This window comes from Uloborus diversus, unplaced genomic scaffold (assembly GCF_026930045.1).
Source record: "Uloborus diversus isolate 005 unplaced genomic scaffold, Udiv.v.3.1 scaffold_1041, whole genome shotgun sequence".
NCBI classification, from domain to species: Eukaryota; Metazoa; Arthropoda; class Arachnida; order Araneae; family Uloboridae; genus Uloborus; species Uloborus diversus.
In genome coordinates, this window is record NW_026557701.1 from 1 (window position 1) to 14,958 (window position 14,958).

Consider the following 14,958-nt stretch of genomic DNA (forward strand, 5'->3'; position numbering starts at 1 on the left):
ATAAGAGGTAAGAGCTTATTGTTCAAATTTTTCAAACTGTGGCCCGCCAGGTGATCAGTGACCGGAATTCTGGCCCGTGGGCTCTTTGCAGTTGGACAGCCCTGATATAGTGCAAGGTTCTTCCAACAATTTGAGTTTTTAAAAATTTGATAATACACTCTAGAACTCATGTAACATTGCACCCATTAATACTGGTAACCGTACATACGTTTTTTAGTGTATAGAAGCATAGCAAAATGTTTCTTTATATGTATGCTTCAAAATGTAACTTGGAAACTTACTTTTACAGTGGAAACCGTCCGGATGTTGTTCGTAGAGGCCTTCACATTTGCATATAAATCCATGTTCTTCGTTAGGCAGGCATTGTTTTCCTGGGCACATATTAGCTGGAACCTTGTTTGCGGTGCATTTGTCTTTAAAAGTATGATTGAGATTATAAGCATTAACAGTTATTTTTTAAAATGTTTTAAGTTTTATTTGCATCATGTTAAAAAGTGAAGGCATTAATTTTCTAACATTATCATAGTAATACATGTTCGAATATAAATTATTTAAAAGTAGGATTTGGCATTTAATGTAATGTAAGCCAAAGCAATGTTAACCAGGATTGCGTTTAATTTAAAAAATGAATATTGGACGTTGCAGAATAGTTTAGAAATTATCTGTGCATTTTGATATTAAATGTATTGAACAGCTATCTTAAGAACGGTAAAATGCAATAAGTGTATGTAAAATACTATAAACATCCTTTATAGAAATTTAAAAGTGATTCTTGCGTCACAAATGTCAATAGTTAAACTGTTTAATGCTGCGACAGCTAGAAATAATATCAAAATATTACTTATAGCAGCTAAAAAATTTTGTTAAAAAATTCTAAGATTACTTTACAATTTTTATTATTTGCAACTGTTTTTTTATAATGGTAAAAAAATTTAACATTTTTAATCGAAAAAATGAAAAAGTATTTCAATGCAAATAATTTACATAGAATCATAAATATATCATGAACTTATTTTATTTTTTAACGAAGAAATACCTACTTTTTTCAATTCTAGCATCAATTTTCAGTTTAAAATATTTTTATATTAGGTTTTAGCTTTATTTGATAACTTGTAGACGAAGTTAAAAAAAAAAAAGCATCGGGATTGAAATAAATGTAAAAGTAATTTTGTTACTTGATCATCATTTTTTTTTCAAAAAAACTATCAATTATCATGAACACAGATGTTGTACTATAATTATGTCCCATTTTTTTAATAAAACCTTTTGATATGATTTTAACCTTCCAAAATATGCAGATCACTTTTTATTGGTCACACACGTAACGCAAAAGAAACAAAAGTTTTTCTTCAAGGTCAAATTTGATGACTATAAGTAAAATATCTCATATCATAAATTAACTTCGTACCTAACACCAGTAAACTTACTTTCATCTTCTAAAACTCGACAGAAAAATTTTAACGAGGCTTTTTGAAAGATTTCACACACGTAATGCTCCTGAATGGTTTTCATTATGAGTTGGGTATTACATTCGAATGCAAGGGGAAAAAGTACTTTACATAATTCAACTAAAAATATTGTGTGATGGCACGGGATCCAAGACTCAATGAATGTTAAAAAACATGATAATAAAAAATAATTTATAAATAAAAAGAACAAATTACGAATGAGACTGTTTTCATACTCAAGGAGCAATTTCAACTAAGTATTCGCAATCAGCACACTTTAAGATTAAAAGTACAATATTCTATTTACCTTGAATGGCATTTATACATTTTGAAAATTTTTGGTTTTTGAGAAGAAGTGAATAAATTGCAATTGTTGAAAAAAAAAAAATGTTGAGAACAACTGGGAAAAAATGGTGTTTCTTAATTTTAAATTGCCGAAATTTAAGTGTCTTAATGTTTACTTAGAGAAGTCCTCTGAAAAAATGTATTATGGAAAGATTTTGCATTACTTCTCATTGCCGGCCAAACGAAATATCGGTCAGAAAAAACTATACCAGTAGGAAAAAAAAATCGAATTTGCGTATCAGACAAAATAATTGTTATTTTGAAGTGATCAACCTTGGCTGCTCAGATTTTTGACATTGATATCAAACAAAACTAAGACAAACTTTATGTTTAATGTCCCTGTTTCCCTGCCATAATAAAACAATAATTGCTCCTAAGACGTCTGAGACCTTTTTTTTTTCACTTGATTAGTTATCAAATAACAAAAATCGCGAACTTTTTACCATTATTTGTTTTTGAATGCTGGCATATCAGAAAAGGAATTCCCAGGAGTAGAAACAGGGGGACAATCGTTCCATCAGTGGAACACAGACAACAAGTTTGATTAGATTGTCCCTCTAAAAATAGGAACTTAAAGAAAGAGAAAAAAAAAAAGAGCTAAATGTATTGAAGAATTAAAAAAAAATCGAGGAAAGGAATGCGATCGATTTATATTGGTAACTCGTTTTACCTTTATTAAACACATTTTGTCAAATGATTTTTTTCTTTATTTTTTTTAACTTATTATACTTGAATATTATGAGCAGTTTCCTTGAGTAGCCTTGAAGCAGCATAGCCTTTCAAGGATCCTGTGCCAAGAAACCAAATAGAACCTACCAACTTTGTGATTTTCATTGAAAGTTATTGAGACTGGCATATTGAAAAAAAAGGACGATATATTTTTAGTAACTAAAAATATAAAAAGTCAGAAACAATTCTTCGTTAAAAATCGTCAGACATAGAAAAGCACTAGGAGGGTTGTGCAAACTGTATTTACATGCCGAAAAAAAAAAGGCAAAAATTTCTTTCTACACTGTAAAAAGAATTCAGAAACATTACTGACTGTTTCCGTGTAACCTTTCGGGATTTCAGTGGTTTTTATCCACTTCCTGGAAATATCAAGTATCACTAACAAAAAGTTTCCTAAATTGCTACAAGTTGCACGGCTGCAGACTTTTCTCTGGTGTAAAAAATATTTTTAGCCCCCAGTTTAAAGATTAATTGAGAGTATTTATAACGTGTATTGGCTTCATTTCCTTTACGACTCGTCCATGCTGATTAAACTCTCAAAGGGAGCGAGTAAGTATGGACTTCGTAGCTTTGCAAGAATTGCAGGCGAATGGGATGCTTAATACTTACTTGCAATTCTAGCTTAGCTTTGACCGTGCTTGCAGTACTGCTTTTGGTACTGTCTTGATAAATCAGGAAGGTAGCAAGTTCTAATTTATCCCTACCCAAGATAACTCAGAACTTCCAGAGATACAACGGCTTTAATCGGGAAGATTTCTGGATTTTTCAGGAAGGCTACTGAATTTTAGCCGAAAACTTTTCTGGTTTTTGCGAGATATGTTACTGGCAGAAAGTGGGCACATCATCTGCCTATTATTTTCCAGAAACGTTTCTGAATTCTTTTTACAGTGTAGCTTTTCTAGTAGTTAGAAAAGTTATCGACTCTTGCTGCTGGTGCATTCCAAGGTATTTTTGACATTTATATAGAGTCCGTAACGTGACCTTTTTAGCCATAACTTTTTAATTTACTGTTTGATTAGCATATTATTTGATTTTGATCTTTTCCTACCAACACATCAGCTCAAATTAAAATAATTTGCAAATCAAAAGGTAAATTAAAAAGTTATGGCAAAAAAGGTCACGTTACGGACTTAACATAAATCTCAAAAATACCGTGGAATACCCCTGCTACATCTCATTGACAAGCTAGAAATATTTTTAAAAATTTTATTTCAGCATATAAATGCAGCTTTTCCGTGCCTCTCGGTTCTCCCCTACGCACAAGTTTAACATTTAAAAAAAAAAAAAAAAAAACAATTGTTGCCCTATTTCCACTGATAAGGCTTTGCACTCTAGTTCCACTCCCAGAAAATGACTAATGATAATACCTTACACCAAAAAATCCATTTTCTATCCACTATTATATTAAAATCTGTTCGCGTCTGTCTGTCTGTCTGTCTGAAGATCTATCTTCTTGAGAACCGCTGCGAATCGAGAGTCAAACCAGATATCGATCAATTCGAAATTTTCCAAAGAATACAATAGGACCAATCTCGTAATTGTGCGACTCTAATTAGCGGAGATATTAATTAAAACGTTAATTAATATAACGTTATTCAGGAATTTTTATTTTTTTCCTGTTGCCATTTTGCATATGGGTGTGGAAGTAAAATTCTAATAATTCTTTTAAAAGAGATTTTTTGGCTGCTGTACAAATCTTAAAACAACGTTTCCATCTAGAACTTTTATTTTAATTGGTTGCACTATTCGGATATAGACTTTATTTTACCGTCTTTTTTTTTTAATTTTTACATTCAACGTTCTTAACTTTTTTCAGCATAGGAAAGTTGTTTCTTTAGCTATGTTTATTGATTGTAGTGTAAGTTTATCATTCACCGGCCTCATATTTTGGTACATTTAGGAGGTGTGACTAATTATATTTATTCTGTTGGACTTTTTCCCGTCACATGGGTGAGTTCGAATTGTAATAACTCTCTTTTTCCTTCCTGTTTCTATTTTTGAAATACAGTTTGTATCGTTAAAAGGACATGTTAAATTAAGAGTGTTTGGATTTCTTTAAGTGAAACAGAGTTGAACAGAAAAAACGGTTTTTAAGGATTTTAACTAAAGATAATTTGGAATCTGATGACCTTAAATTAATGCATATTGGTATTTATTTAGTCTTGGTGCTTTAGTTTCACGTAATCAATCATAAAGTGTGTGTCATTTTAAGTAAAAAGCTGATTGTAATTGTACATAAATATTTCAGATATAGTCTATCAGATGTAATTCCTTTTAACGTGAGCACAGATTATAGTTGATAATGCATATATTTTCATCTTTTGTGCTAATTGAAAATGCTCATAACTTGTATCATTGAAAACTATGATTAACGTTAAAGAGATTTGTGCCAAAAATGTGCTCTACTGGTGTTTTCACTGTAAAAACGATTCAGAAACATTCCTGGAAAATATTAGGCAGCTGATGTGCCCAATTTCTGTCAGTAACGTATCTTGTTAAAATTAGGAACTTTTTCCGCTAAAATTCATTAACCCTCCTGAAATTATCCTGGAAGCTTCCTGAAAAAATCTGAAATCTTCCCGTTTAAAGCCAGTCGTGTCTCTGGGACTTTAAAATACACATTGATATGCATAATATAGCAACTTGGTAACTTCCTGATTTGTCAAGAAAATTTCAATTGCAGTAATGCAAACATTGCCAAAGATAAGAAAGAATTGCAAGCAAGTATCATGAATTTTACTCGCCTGCAATTCTTGTAAAGCAAGCACTCCATAGACTTCGTTACTACCTTTGGGAGTTTAATCAGTCTGAACGGGCCGTATTCGAGGCGAAACCGACAGACTATTTAAATACGCTCAAATCATCTTTAAACTGGGAGCTAAAACTATTTTTCACAACAGTGAAAAGTCTGCATTCGTGCGACTTGTCGCAATTCAGGAAACTTTTTGACAATGATACTTGATATTTCCAGGAAGTGTATAAAAACCATTAAAATCCCGAAACGTTACACGGAAATACTCAGTAACGTTTCAGATTTTTTTTACAGTGTTGCAAACCTTGCATTACGCTTATTTATTTACTCCTTAGCGCTTTAGAAACTGATGTCAGAGTAATACAAAAAACATCAATTGGACATCTCTTTTATTTTTTAAGTAGCCCGTGCAACGCCGGGCACGCAGCTAGTAATACTTATAAAGCTTTAAACAGCAATATTAGATTCAGATTTACCTAAACAGGTTCCATTGATTGCAGAGTGTGTGTTCTGTGGGCAAATACATTTTTCTTTATTGTTTACTTTGATGCATACGCCAGGTCCACAATCTTTTGCACAGGAGTTTTCTTCATCCATAATACCTAAAAAACGCATTTTTTTCTTTTTAAATTGTACTTTTTTAAATTGGCTAATATAAATTATTTCAGATATAAACATTATAAGTATTAGAGAAATACAGTATCTTTACATGCACTGTTAAAAATTTTCCGGAAAATTTACGGTAATTGTTACTGGTATCCATGTTGCCAGTAACTATTACCGTAAAAATCAAATGTTACTGTAAAATTTTACGGTATCCTCGGTAGGTCGCAGCAACTAATTGGCGCTGGGATCGCTTATTTCTCCGGTATAAACTACCGTAAAAATTAGCGATGCGTCAGGGATGCAATTTTACAGTAACAATTACCAGAAAATCTTCCTGAATTTTTAACAGTGTGGAAAACAAGAAGGTAAAATGACAACAATTTCAGCGGCATTCGTACCGAGTCAAAAAAAAAAAAAAAAAAAAACTTTGGTTGTTTTTTGTAGTTTCTTAGAATTATTTTCAGTAGAACTTATTCTTCATTTAATTCAAATTAAAAAATTTAGGAAATAGGAATGTAGAAACTTCTTATTATATCATGCCGCATCATGCCCGCTTATCTAGAATATCAAGCTATTTTATTGCCTCCCTAAAAATAAAATATAAATAAAATTTTGCTTTAAATTTCAGACACATAAAGTAATTGTAATACTCAAAAAAGTAGTTTTATCCCTTTTTTTACTCAAAGAGCAAAACTAATTTGTTTCATATTAATATAAACTTGTGTGCAACTTTGATCTCCTATTTTTCCAAAAGACAAAAGAAACATATTTAATTCCTTTAACTTAAATAAAACAATTACTGATTTTTTTCGCACTTCTTATTAAGAAAGTCGTTTTAAGATGTTGACAAACTTTTTTGTTAGCACACTTTTTATTAATAAGTGAATTTTGACAAGCACGATATAACAAGGGATTACTGCATTAAACTTTTTTTCTTTCCAGTGAAGCTGCTAATTTCCGAGGCTTTTAAAGCCTTAGGCAGATCTAGTGCGATCCCTTAACATGACATGCAGACTTTTATCTGAATGAGACTTTCAAAGACCAATTTCCTACCAGACGGAAGAATCTAGGTGTTCTTTGACGTGAAACTGCATTATGGATTTGATTTTTTCCAAGGGGTCTTTTGCATGCCTCGTAATCATACGACATGGGCATTGCCGACTTTCTGTCTCTCGAAAATCCACCGACTGGCCACTTTGACCACCGGTCAGAACGCCACGCCATCCAGCCTACTATAGTTAAAAACATAAAAATTAACAGGCTTTTTTGTTTGGCGATGAACTGTACTTTCATAGTCGCTAATAATTAGCATTAACAGAAAGAGAAATTTTTACTTGGTGTATTATTTCTTACATATATATTTTTTAAACCTGAAAAACTTACCGCCAGATTTTAAGAATATTTAAAATAAATTTAATTAATCAAAATAACTTAAAGTTCAGCGTAGTTACGGTAGTGGTTGCGGGTTTTTAAAAGTCTCGTACCAAAGCCTTCGAAAAATTCCATTAAAAAGTTTTAAAAAAAAAACATTTAATCAAGAAACTGGCCTTCCAGAAGTATTGAAAATTCCAGCAAAATTCCAAATAACCAACCCAATAGTTAAAATAGGCTTTTAAATGACATTAAAAACTCCTTTAGTGTACGAAATGGCCTCCCAATTGAGATAACATAAGAAAACCGGAGAGGGCGGGGTTGTGTGGCCACTCTTAGTTTGCTGTTCAATAAATCGAATAAGAAATAACTGTGGTGTACCTGTCTGACTCCTTTACAGTATAATCCTATTTAAATGTTTTCTTAATCATATAGTCATTAGCCTTTTAACAGTGCAAATATTGAACCGTAAAGTTTGAAACACGAGAGGGGATAGAGGCGTTCACGAGCTATGTTACAGTAAAAACATAGCAACGATGGAAGATCGGATGAAATTCTGAATGTGAAATACCGCCCAATGCCCACCAGTCTAACTAAAGGGATGAATTGAAATTTAATTTATATGTTGTATTTCTCATTTTTTAGCTTGTTGTCGAAATGGCCTCCCAATTGAGATAACATAAGAAAACCGGAGAGGGCGGGGTTGTGTGGCCACTCTTAGTTTGCTGTTCAATAAATCGAATAAGAAATAACTGTGGTGTACCTGTCTGACTCCTTTACAGTATAATCCTATTTAAATGTTTTCTTAATCATATAGTCATTAGCCTTTTAACAGTGCAAATATTGAACCGTAAAGTTTGAAACACGAGAGGGGATAGAGGCGTTCACGAGCTATGTTACAGTAAAAACATAGCAACGATGGAAGATCGGATGAAATTCTGAATGTGAAATACCGCCCAATGCCCACCAGTCTAACTAAAGGGATGAATTGAAATTTAATTTATATGTTGTATTTCTCATTTTTTAGCTTGTTTGATTTACTTTATATTTTATTGTTAAGTGATAACATCACTGAAATTCTTATTTACTCAGTTTTTGCTTAGTCACTGGAGAGGATGCGTGAGGCAAGTAGACTTACTCAAGGAGACGATTTCACGGAATTCACCAAAAATCAAGGCAGCGGTAATTTTCAGTTTTTCTAATGCTAAAGTTGCTGTCCTCAGTCGCGCTATGCTACCACGTTACCGTAACCAAAACTTACGGAACGGTAACCTTAACAAATGAGATACTGAGATTTTTTTAGGGATAGGTGAACATTTCTTTAAACTTACTGCATGTCTGCTTATCGTCATTGAGTTTGAAGCCGGTTGAACAGGAACATTCTCCAGTGCTTCGCTTGCACATTTGCGAGCAATTGCTCACAATAGGAGCACATCGATCCACTGTAAAGAAATTTATTTTGTATGTGTTATTAAATCAGTAAGGAAAGAAAAAATGGGAAAATCCAGTATTTAAATTAGATATGCTTCTGGGAGATGATAATGGGAAAACAGAACTCCGGTTAATTGGATTTAAATAAACTCATTACCTTTTATGTCTTTAAATATAGTTCAAATACATTATAACAGCAATGGTGAAAATATCTGAGCTCCAAGGCTAAAAAAATTGTTTTTCTTCGTATTTCTTAGCTTTTTAAGTAAAATTATAGCTAGAATTAACCTAAAATTCAAGTTTGTGTTGTATGTAATTTCTGAGATGCATTATGCTTCGGCGAACGCTCAGAGACCACATAACCCAACTTTACCCAAGTGTCTTGAGGTCCCTTTGGGTTCAAGATTAAAGCACTGGGTTACCATTACAACACTGTAAAAACGATTCAGAAACGTTCATGGAAAATAATAGACAGCTGATGTGCCCATTTTCTGCCAGTAACATATCTCGCAAAAACCAGGAACGTTTTTCGCTAAAATTATGTAACCTTCCTGAAATCATACCGGAGGCTTCCGGAAAAATTCCGAAATCTTCCCGTTTGAAGACAGTCGTGCTTCTGGAACATTTTTATTAAGGAAGGTTTTTATTATTACCCTAAGCAAACACAACCAAAGCTAAGCCTAATTTGCAATCCAGAATATTACTTGCACGTGATTCTTGCAAAGCAACGTGCTCCATACTTATTCGCTCCCTTTAGAAATCTGGGCATTTAATCAGCATGGACGGGCAGTAACCTAACAGAAGCCGATACTCTTTATAAATACGCTCAGTTAATCTTAAAACTGGAAGCTAAAAATAATTTTCGCAACAGTGAGAAGTCTGCATTCGTGCAACTTGTAGCAAGCCAGAAAACTTTTCGACAGTAATACTTGACTTTTCCAGGAAGTGGATAAAATCCATTGAAATCCCGAAGCGTTACACGGAAATACTCAGTAACGTTTTGGAATTTTTTTACAGTGAAAGCTCAACGGTTCAAACTCCTCCACTGACACATCACTGACGCCCATGTCTTCTCTGTCACCAATGTGTGCCGTATGAATGTAGACTCGATTTGAGAGAGCGATGCGTCCGTGGCGGGATTGAATACACGAATCTTTGTGATGGTAACTTTTACCTCTACACTATAAAAACGATTCAGAAACGTTCCTGGAAAATAATGGGCAGCTGATGCGCCCAATTTCTGCCACTAACATATCTTGCAAAAGTCAGGAACGTTTTGAACTAGAATTCAGTAACCTTCCTGAAATTATCCTGGAAACCTCCCAAAATATTCAGAAATCTTCTTACTCAAAGCCAATCGTGTCTCTGGAACGTTAGTGTAAACTTATGTTGGTATAATGTAATAGCTTGGCACAAGTGAGAAGTCTGCATTCGTGCAACGTGTAGCAATTTATTAAACTTTTTGACAATGATACTTGATTTTTTCAGGAAGTAGATAAAAACCACTGAAATCCCGGAACGTTACACGGAAATACTGAGTAACGTTTCGGAATTTTTTAACAGTGTAAGCTATAATGACCACTAGGCTCGGGGACAATGTTGGATTGTGTGGTCTATGAGTGTACCCCACAATTTGAAGAGAAAGTGTACATACAGTACTATTACATGAAAATTAAAAGTTGGTCTTTACAGCATTCAGAGAGCGCCGCAACGAGCTCATGTCTTTCCGAAGCTTTCACCTCACATAATGAAATGAACGGTATCAGGTCTTCGGACCCTTGCAGGTGAGCTAAACAAAATTCAGCTATCAGATTTTTTTTAATTATTGAATTCATTTGTCTAAGTTTATTAAATTAGCTCTTCTATTACTGATCCGGACTAATGATCTCTAATTAGAGAAAAACTGCATTATTTGCGTAAAGTAAATAACTGTTTCATATTTGCTTGTCACTTAATAATTGTTTACAAGTATTCTTGAGCGAAGTTCCGCTTGATCTTGTAAATATTTTATTGCTAATAAGGAGGGTGTCTTTTCACTTACTTTCTCCGCTGAAGTGATAAATTATTAAAGCAATAAATAAAGAGATTTTCAGTCAATTCAGACTCTTAATTCCTGTAGTGTCCTCTTTTTAAACTTATTTTCTTTGTTTAACTGTAATCAAGTATAATTCAACCGATGTTAAGTTGATTTTTTAAATTGGAAAAAATTATTAAAGTTTTCAAATTTTGCTAAACAATTTTTGTACTTAGAACGAGATAGTTCTGTCAATTGCTTAACATTATATAAAAAGAAGTTTCTCCTTTTTTTCACAAAAAATATATTGTCGCTTTAGGGCTATAGTAGAATATCTTACTATTATTCTCAGGCTTAGATGTCTTACTGTTGCAATATCTTTCTAAATTATGTCTCTTAAATCTCATTAATATTCTTCAATAGTTTTCTATTTTGAGTAATTGAAGCGTACAGCTGCAAAAGTAGGTATCCTCAAAAAGAAAAAAGTAGGTCCTCTCGGCGGCCTTTACCACACTAAAAAAAAAAAACATCCAAATCGCTCCAGTAAAATAATGAGCAGCTAATGTGTCTAGTTTTTGCGAGTAACATATTTGGAAACGAACAGTTTCCACTGAAAAAAATCCGAGACGTTACTGAGTATTTCCGTGTAACGTTTCGGAATTTCAATGGTTTATATCCACTTCTTGGAAATATCAAGTACAACTAACAGAAAGTTTCCTGAATTTCTACAAGTTTGCAGGAATGCAGACTTCTGTCTGTTGTAAAAAATACGTATAGCTCCCAGTTTAAAGATTAACTGAGAGTATTTATAAGGTGTATCAACTTTAATTCAGTTACGGCTCGCCTTGACTAAGTCTTTGGACTACGTAGCTTTGCAAGAATTGCAATCAAGATGCTTAATACAGACGTGCGATTCTGGCTTAGCTTTGGCGGTGATTGTAGTACTGGTTATGGAGCTGTTATATAATCCTTATCTAAGATTACTATGAAGTTCTAGAGACACGACTGGCTTTAAGAGGGAAGATCTCTCGACTTTTCAAGATAATTTCAAGAAGGTTACTGAATTTTGGCGGAAAACATTCCTGGTTTTTGCGAGATATGTTACTGGCTGAAATTGAGCACATCAGCTGCTTATTATTTTCCAGGAACATTTCTGAATCGTTTTTACAGTGCACCTCTAAAAATTCGTAATCTTAATGAAGTTAGCCAGGAATTGTTCTCAAGAAATCAGAAACCTTCCCAACAGTAGCCATTCACGTTTCTAAAATAAATCAGGAACCGTCAGAGAAAACAGAATATGTTTATGATATCAGCTCGGCTACTTTCTGACTTACCATGAAAGTTCTTAAAGCAACAATGACCGAAGTTGAGGCAGAATTACAAGCAAATACCAAACAGATTATTTTTAGCTATTCCTCCAAAACTGCAATATCCTGAGACTGAATTTTGCCCTCATTTGGAACTCAATCAATCTGTACCGGTCGTAACTAAGCTAAAGGCGAAACACCTAATAATGGAGCTGAATATATTTTCACATTGGTATCTAAAATGTTTCTGACAACAGTGAGGATTCTGTATTCATGGAACTTTTAGCGATTCGTTTTGCAAACATGCTTTGTTTTCACAGGACATTTGTGGAAGCCCTAGAAGTGTAGGAACGTTGCCCTTCAATAATCTGAGAAGTCCTTGGGATTTTCTTTTATAAAGTAAATGAGTAGTTATGGGCCCGGTTAAGGGTTTTTTAATTTTGAACTTTTGTTGAAGTGGTTATTAGCAGTTCTAAGTAATTCTCACGGTGTTAGAACTTAAACATTCACTTGTATACCTGCGAAATGTTCATTAGTTTTCATTTATGATTTATATGTATTTTTGACATAAATTTAGATTCACTGGTTTGACCAGTTATGGTCCCACTCGCTTAGTTATATTCACAGTAAAAAAAAAAAAAACAATAAAGTGTCAAAAAGTTTCCTGAATTGCTACAAAGCCCTTGAATGCAGACTACTTAGAGTTGTGAAAAATACCTTTAGCTCCCAGTTTAAAAATTAAGTTAGAGCATTTATTAACTGTATCGGTTCCAGGTCCATTAAGCCCTCTATGCGAGCGAATTATTATTCTGTAGCTTTGTAGGCAAGGGAGATGCTTAGAACTTGACAGCTGTATTAGCTGTGGCTGCGATTACAATAATATTTTTAGGAGTTCTGCCAGTTTTTTTTTTATGAAGGTTTAGAGACATGACTGGCTTTAACCGAGGATATTTCTGAATTTTTCTGAAAGGTTTTAGAATAATTTCAGGAAGGTTACTAAATTTTAGTGATAAACGTTAATGTTACTAACAGAAATTGGGCACATTAGCTGCCCATTATTTTCCAAGAACGTTCCTGAACTGTTTCCACAGTGCATCATGGCAGTTAAATTTTTGGCAGTAAACATCCAAAAAAGTATTCAACCATATTAAAATACTTATTTTTCTTACTGTATAATCTAATTTCAAGTTATCAATTATAGCAACATTAAATTTAAAAAAGGGGCAGCGGATTAATCGCTTTTAAAGGTCCATCTGAACAACTGCAACAAAAATAAATAGAACTATTCTACAACTGCATTGCATGGTTATCATTTGGCAAATACAGTTCGTGTTTTATCATCAATTCTAACTACTAGTTTTAAGTAAGAATGTCAAAAGAATCAGTTTTGGTAATAACTAAATTACCTAATTTTACTTGAATAGTTACGGACACATAAGCTTGAAATGCTCTTAAGTATTTTAAGTAATGGCAAATATATATACCTTATGATAAAGAAAGCTTTGGAATGAGATCGTACCAATAAAAATGCTATCTGTTAAGAAACATCAATATCATGCCCTTTAGACACAACCCTTCACAATCGTAAGTGCTAAGAAAGATGCATTTTTATCTTAACGAACATTTCTTGCAAATGTAAATAAAAAATTTTGTTTTGAAATAATGTGGTAGCGGCGTTCTTGAAAAATACCCTTTTTTTACTATATAATTAACTGATTGTGCTCCTAGAATGTCGATTACAAACTTAATATTGACATAACAAGACGAATTTGCCCATTACTGGTTATGTGCCCATAACTTTTTATTAAATTTATGTAGCCTAGTACAGATGTTGAACAATATAATTCTATTGAATGTTCATTATGCATTTGTTTTGAGCAAAACATACCTTCTTTGCAAACACCTTTTAATGCATAAAATCCATCTTTACAAACACAACTTATTTTTCCACCTCCAAGATCTAAGCATTCTTCATTCTCTGCACACATATTCTTGTTTCTCTTCTTTCCACAAAAGTCAGCTAAAAATTGAAATCATGAAGCTCATGTGGGTATAATTTATTGAAAATCTCGCTCTTTTTATCGCACACGCAAGTACGCATAGCAAAACGATTGGCAAAGACCGAATATGTCCAGTAAATCACCGGAAAATGTTAACATTGAGTAAATTTGGTGTTTCTTAGACATATTTATATTTTAATTTAAGAATGCTGTTTCTTAAATGATTTCTGTATGTATGAATGTAATGAGCAAGCTTGTAGTAATCTAAATAGCTTTTTTGCTTATTTAGTGTCTTTAAATTACATTGGGATATTAATATTCAGCTACTTTGCTTACTTTATCTAAATAAGTATGAGAGGAGAGGACTTAAACATTTAACTGAAAACTTTTAGAATTAGCTCCGTAAGTAAATTTTTATGTTGTAGAATTATACTACTGCAAGCATTAAATTTAAGAAAAAAAATCCACCTAACTTACATTTTCTATTAGTTTGAACCACCGCCTAAGTTCATGTCGCCAATGAACTCTTAATCTATAATTGACAGAAAATTGTCCCGAAAACGGTAAAGCGATTTTCATAACAATCAGATATAACAAATCTGTGTAGACTACATACTATGTTCTAATTTCCGACACAAACCTGATTTTCTAGGACTGCTCAGTTCAAATTTGTATTAGTGTAATCCACTTACGTTCACAGGCTGTCTTAGAGGTTGAGTAAATGTAATTTTCTTCACAGGTACATTTTCCATTAGAGCATGTTTCGTGTTCCAGGCTGCAGTTGCCTCTGAATTTTAGAACTGTACACTGATCTTCAATGGCTGCAAAAAAAAAAATGAATTGATCAAATATAATGTACGAGTATCAGCAAAAAGTCAAGTACAAAAGGGCTATTGAGTAAGAAATGGGACCTTTGAATTCTTTGCACCTTCAACTTTGTTCCGAACTGATGAAA

At 33.1% G+C, this 14,958-nt stretch overlaps 1 protein-coding gene across 1 annotated transcript; it reads right to left on the reverse strand.

Annotated features, from left to right (window-relative positions):
- Positions 1–281: 281 nt before the first annotated feature.
- On the reverse strand, positions 282–13,991 carry LOC129232074 (fibrillin-1-like; the record flags this gene model as incomplete). The annotated part of the gene is made up of 4 exons (XM_054866310.1): positions 13,892–13,991; positions 8,583–8,693; positions 5,751–5,876; positions 282–413 (listed from the first exon to the last, which is right to left on the reverse strand). Coding segments are annotated over exons 1-4 (469 nt in total), but the record flags the coding sequence as incomplete, so codon positions are not given.
- Positions 13,992–14,958: the final 967 nt, after the last annotated feature.